Genomic DNA, 5729 nt, shown 5'->3' on the forward strand with positions numbered 1-5729 from the left:
AGACTTGTACTGGCCCGTCAACGAGGTCGCTTGCAACTGGTAAACCGACGTCTAATTTGGTGGGTGGACCGATCATAAGGGTGCGGTCTGTCTCAAGTGGACTTCAGAATGACTGGAGGCCCGGACGACGCCCGAAGGCGTGGGCCGAGAGGGAACGTGGCGACAGCATTGCAGTAAGCGTGAACGGATTGTACATGGTTTCTGCACAGATTCCCTATGCTGTGCTATAGTAATTACATTCTACACCCGTGTTTTGGCTGGGATTATGGTGGCTTGGGTGCCTGAAGATTGTCATCCCCTTAAAGACGCCTCGATCCTACCCTCTTCTCGTATTCGCCTTACGAAAGCTATTGGGCCCATGTAGGCTTTCTAAGGCTCTGTTTCTTACATCGCGGCTTGGTCCTGCAATAAATCAATTAGATCAAGAACAGTAGATAGTTGGGGAGGGAACTCTACTGACCTTGGTTGCTTTCCAACTAGGGCTATGTGTGCCAGGTCTCTGAAATGGCCCGGCTTTGCCTTGCCATACATTCCCCTCAAGTTGGCTAGGCATAGAAGTACTCGGTCGAAATATTACAGCAACCATGGATCTTCAAGTAGCTGCCCTGCAGTCTTGCGTTCTTCTGGCATCCACTTGAGCATTGACACCATAAACTGAATGAATAGCCGTTTTTTCTTGTCCAGAGAGTCTTCTCTCCAAACTATCTAAAGAGGTCGTTGGTATGACTTCATTTTCATGGGCAATCCAGTTACGTACGTTTGCGTCAGGTTAGACCAACAAACTTCAAGTGGGGGCAGGACTCTTACCATTAGTATCAAAACACTGCCCCGTCGTTTCACTGCGTTTGACAAATTCGCTCGGCGGTTCTCCAATCAAAGCGACTATAAGCGCAAAATGCTTGAACGGATCATGGCCGCCTCTCGCGTCGAATACGTCTCCAAACAGGTGCTCGACTTCAAACAAGTCCCAAATCTACTCAGTTGTCAGGAAGGCAATGGGCCGTTGTAAAATGCCGTACTCACTAGTCCAGCCACATTCCAAATGTCTGCAGCACTTCCCCAGGGCATGTCAAACATAACCTCCGGCGCTCGATAAATATGAGGCTGCACAAACGGGTTGGACTCTTGCGTCGCTCCTATTCGTGATTCGCCAAGGTCACACAGAGATGGGAGCCCGTAGCCTTTTGCTTTATCAGGTCGCCCAAATTTTCGGCTCTTATAGATAATGCGCGACTCATCAATCTGCTTCCTGGGGGTGGGGCTGTCGACTTCTGCTTTCACGAAGTCCGCCAACATGCCATCATCTTCGATGCTGAGCATTACGTTATCAGTTTTCAGGTTTAGTTCAGTCAGCATTACATCTATGTATAAGACAAATCTGATGCGTAGTACCAGCATGAATTAATCCGGCTTCAGAATACAAGAAATCGAGGGCTAATAAAAGGCGTGTGACTGTCATTTTGAAGAGTGGTAGATCAAATGGCCGCGGGTTCAGCCCCATCATCTCAATAAGAGACATATGCATCGGCTGCATCACCAGACAACGATGCCTACCATCAGGTCCTTGGAGATCGAACGAATCATAAAACTCGCGGATCAGAGCCTGCCCCGGATGGGTATAATTAATTTTCGCGATATGGCCGTAAATTTTCGGCTCTCGATCTGTTGCAGTGGGAAATCTTGGCGAGATGTGGAGACCTTCAATACTCTATAATGTTTATTCCTACGAGAGACTTGTTATGGGGGGTCATAGGAGTTGCACACAACGGAGCCACGCACTGGAGATCTCGGCATAGCCAACTTGTTGAATACGCGCCATAACCAAGTTTTCCCGTGATTTGATACCGGGACTCGTATACCTCTCCAATATGGACCGGGTAGTAATGCTCAGGTTCATAGTAAGGTAGAGTTTCTTCCTCGAGAGGAATTTCCAATGGCAGAGAAATGTGTGAAATGGTGGAAGTTTTTCTTGGCGATGATGGCTGTCGCCGAAGGATGTTTCTCCACGCTCCCGGGCGCGATGCCATGCTGCCGCCTTGCAGGACTAGCCTTAAGTGTTGTTCCCAGAGTTCAGGTAAAAGGCGTCGGCAAATGATGTCGGTAGTGGACCAATATCGACGAGGGGACTGTGCTTGAGGTAGGTGAAATCTAACGATGTACGTTGGGTCTGGACTGTGGGGTGTAGAGTTACTTTGGGATGTGGACTGTGGTATGTGGGTGATGTGGGAAACTGTGGGGGTGTCGATTGTGGGGACTAGCGCAATGTGGAGTATTGGGGTGTGAAAGTGGACATGTCTTGGCGGATCTCAGCTTTTGGAGCCAATTTGTGCCACGGCTTGTGTTGGAGTTCGTTGAAGTGGACAATAGGAACCAAATTCTACGTGACACGACAGTCAACTTCCCCGTTCCCGGAACTCTGAAGTGGACAGCTGTGGATATGCACAAGTGTGGATGCCGAAACTGACACTAGTCTCATCGGCCACGTTTACGAGCTCCTGGGCTAGGCCCAAATGAATGTGGTATTGTAGATATTGGCGCTGATATTTCTTTCTGTTATAAGCTATAAGCCTCGTATCTTTGCGTTACTCTTACTATCTATCTTATTTCATTACCATTCTTTCTGTTGGTTTATTTACCACGCTATACGTTTCGCAGTCTTTCTCTTTCTCAAACCCTGTGCAATGGCCACTGTTGACATACCAGTAGCTTTGGCTACAGACCTTTCGAAACATGCAACGACCCCTGCAACACACGGACAAGTAACACAAGTAACAACCGAGATATCACCATCAGACCCGATCATAAAGCAGCTTACGATAGAAGAAAAAGTCCAACTGTTATCTGGCAGAAATTTCGTCAGCACCGCAGGTGTTGCTCGTCTCGGTATTCCTCCATTGAAGGTTGGTCAAATATACAGAAGCCTTACAACATGATATCCGCTAACAATTGTGCTCTCATAGCTAGTCGATACTGTCAATGGCGTCAAAGGCAGCGATCTTCACAATGGAACTTCAACACTCTGCTTCCCGAGCACAGCTTGTTTAGGGGCAACATGGAACCGGGAACTGCTTACTCGCATGGGGAAAAAGCTGGCAGCGCAGGCAAAGTCCAAATCCGCTCAAGTAATTCTAGGGCCTTCCATGAATATGCATCGCGATCCTCGTGGAGGCCGAAATTTCGAATTTTTCAGCGAAGATCCATTACTTACGGGAGAGCTTGGTGCGGCACTGGTGAATGCCATTCAATCGGAAGGAGTTGGCGCGTGCCCAAAGCATTTCGTGGGAAACGAGTGTGAGACAAAGAGGAGGATACAAGATGTTACCGAATCTTTAGACGGGAGAACGATGAGAGAGATCTACCTGGCAGCTTTCCAAGTCATGCTTCGCAACTCTGATCCTATGGCCCTAATGACTGCGTAAGACTCCTCTGAATCTGGTCTAAAGAAGTTTGCTAATTTTTGACAAGATACAACAAAGTTGATGGCGTATATTGTAGCGAAAATATCCCATTGATACAGGATGTCCTTCGAGGCGACTGGGGCTATAAAGGCTGTGTCATGTCAGATTGGTACGGAACCAACTCTGAGACTGCAGCGCTTAAAGCAGGTCTAGATTTGGAAATGCCAGGCCCATCCGTCTTTCGGGGTGCATCACTGGTTAAAAATGTTCAGAATGGAACAGTGGATGAAAAACTAGTGGACCAGCGACTTGCCAACGTCTTGCGCCTGATCGAACGAACTGCTGAAAGCCACTCGACAGAACCTGAAAAATCTCTCAATGATGAATCAGGGAACTGTTTGGCCAAGGAGATTGGAACAGAAGGCATCGTTCTGTTGCAGAATAGGAAGTCAGTGTTGCCTCTACAGATAACTCAGAAGTTAGCTGTGATCGGGTCCGCTGCAACTACTCCGCCAATATCTGGAGGTGGTAGTGCATCCGCGCCGCCTCAGTATCTCCAGCGGCCGATTGATTCGATTAAAGCACTACATTCACACCCGGAATTTGTGACAGGTTCCGAAGGTGTAAAGGTACATGCTACTATTCCAATCTGTGCTGAAGACCAGATATTCGCACGAAATGGCGAACATGGCGTGGATGTGAGCTATTTCAACGACAGGATTGAGATGCCAATTACCGAAGAGTTTCAAAAAATTCCTCAGGTTGTCATGCTTGGTCGAATCAAACCAGGCCTAAAGGCAGAAGGATTTCATTATGAGATGTCTACTACTCTCATTCCCACTACTACTGGGCTACATACCATAGGAATTCACGCTACTGGCTCTTTCCTTCTCACTGTCAATGGGAAAGAAGTAAGTATAGCCACGTATATCCCTGTCTACTTAGCTAACATTCACTCTAGGTTCTATCCGAGACAGTTTCTGGAATCACAGTTGAGGATTTCCTCTTCAAGCCTGAACGCCTTGAAGTTCGCTGCCAGGTCGAAATGAAGGCAGGCATGCCATACTTCCTGAAGTTGGTAGTCCAGCCGCATAAACCAGCATCAATGACAGGCGAGCCGTTAGTCCATGGAGCCAAACTCTGCTATATAGAGGAGTATTCTGATTGTAACGCAATCTCCGAAGCTGTCGCCGTAGCAGAGCACGCAGATGCCACTATCATATTTGCTGGACGCAATTCAGAGTACGAATCCGAGGGTTTCGATTTGCCTGAAATCACTCTACCTGCCAACCAAGTCAAGATGATTAAAAAGGTGGCAGCTGCGAGTCGAAGAAGCGTGCTTATTCTTCATTGCGGAAATCCAATCGATGTACGAGACTTTATAGACGATGTTGACGCGATTATCTGTGCTCATTTCTTGGGCCAAGAAGGAGGCAATGCTCTTGCTGAGATTCTGTACGGCAAGGTGAACCCCAGTGGTAAGCTTGCTGTGACTTGGCCTAAGAAGTTGGAGGATACACCATCATATCAATCTTTCCCAGCCACAGAAACGGCCCGGGGATGGGAGATTTCGTGTGGTGAAGGAATAGGATTGGGATACCGACATAATTGGGTTAATTCGCCTCAATTTGCCTTCGGGTTCGGATTATCATACACGTCGTTTGAGCTTTCATCTCTCAAAGTTACAAGGTCCAACACGGCCGCCTCTGTTGGAGACAACGAAATCATAGTGGAGGTAGAATTATCCAACACTGGACCAGTCAGTGGTGCAGAGGTTGTGCAAGTATATGTCGAGGACGTCGCCTCATCTGTCACTCGGCCATCCCGAGAACTAAAGGCCTTCGAAAAAACGCATCTCGAGCCGCAAACATCGGAGACTATCCGATTTTTCATCAAAGACAAGTACGCCTTTAGCTACTGGGATGAAGAGACCAGGTGCTGGCGTGCGGAGGCGGGTGAATTTAAGATTCATGTTGGCGATTTGGTCGCGCAAATTCATCTTGAACAGGGATTTTCTTGGAAGGGGTTGTAGATATTTAGATCCATAGGAACTTGTTTGACTTGCTGATTGAAGTTACTTATTTAGACCTTTTGCCTGAGAAGTTATATATTTAAGACGATAAATGCGATCGTTGCTATTTTCTTCCGATCTCGCAAATTACTTAATTATAATTCAACTCACCCATGTCTATAACGTATTTCACAAGCGAGTCGGACACACAAGCGGGTCGGACACCAAAACACCAAAACGCGTCAACCCATCTGTAATTTACAATGCCACAACCAACGCAAGCCCAATCCTCTAAACAGGAGGATAGAATACTATCAGCT

General features: G+C 47.4%; 2 protein-coding genes across 2 annotated transcripts; one reads left to right on the forward strand and one right to left on the reverse strand.

The window, feature by feature from the left end:
- Positions 1–531: 531 nt before the first annotated feature.
- VE01_10058 (uncharacterized protein) lies at positions 532–2175 on the reverse strand. Its single transcript, XM_018279465.2, has 3 exons — positions 1780–2175; positions 1024–1723; positions 532–973 (listed from the first exon to the last, which is right to left on the reverse strand). The coding sequence occupies exons 2-3, from the start codon at positions 1396–1398 to the stop codon at positions 785–787; spliced, it is 564 nt and encodes a 187-aa protein (XP_018125913.2). The 5' UTR covers positions 1399–1723; positions 1780–2175; the 3' UTR covers positions 532–784.
- Positions 2176–2349: 174 nt separating this feature from the next.
- VE01_10059 (uncharacterized protein) lies at positions 2350–5430 on the forward strand (the record flags this gene model as incomplete). Its single annotated transcript, XM_018279466.2, has 4 exons — positions 2350–2900; positions 2961–3415; positions 3466–4309; positions 4360–5430. The coding sequence occupies exons 1-4, from the start codon at positions 2682–2684 to the stop codon at positions 5428–5430; spliced, it is 2589 nt and encodes an 862-aa protein (XP_018125912.1). The 5' UTR covers positions 2350–2681.
- Positions 5431–5729: the final 299 nt, after the last annotated feature.

This window comes from Pseudogymnoascus verrucosus (assembly GCF_001662655.1).
Source record: "Pseudogymnoascus verrucosus strain UAMH 10579 unplaced genomic scaffold scaffold_67, whole genome shotgun sequence".
NCBI lineage: Eukaryota > Fungi > Ascomycota > Leotiomycetes > Thelebolales > Thelebolaceae > Pseudogymnoascus > Pseudogymnoascus verrucosus.

Bases quoted from the DNA above. Each gene is read 5' to 3' on its own strand.
- VE01_10058 (XM_018279465.2), bottom strand. From the start codon at position 1,398: ATGCTGGTACTACGCATCAGATTTGTCTTATACATAGATGTAATGCTG. The intron at 974-1,023 runs GTGAGTACGGCA...ACAACTGAGTAG, and splicing joins TTTGGAATGTGGCTGGACTA to ATTTGGGACTTGTTTGAAGT.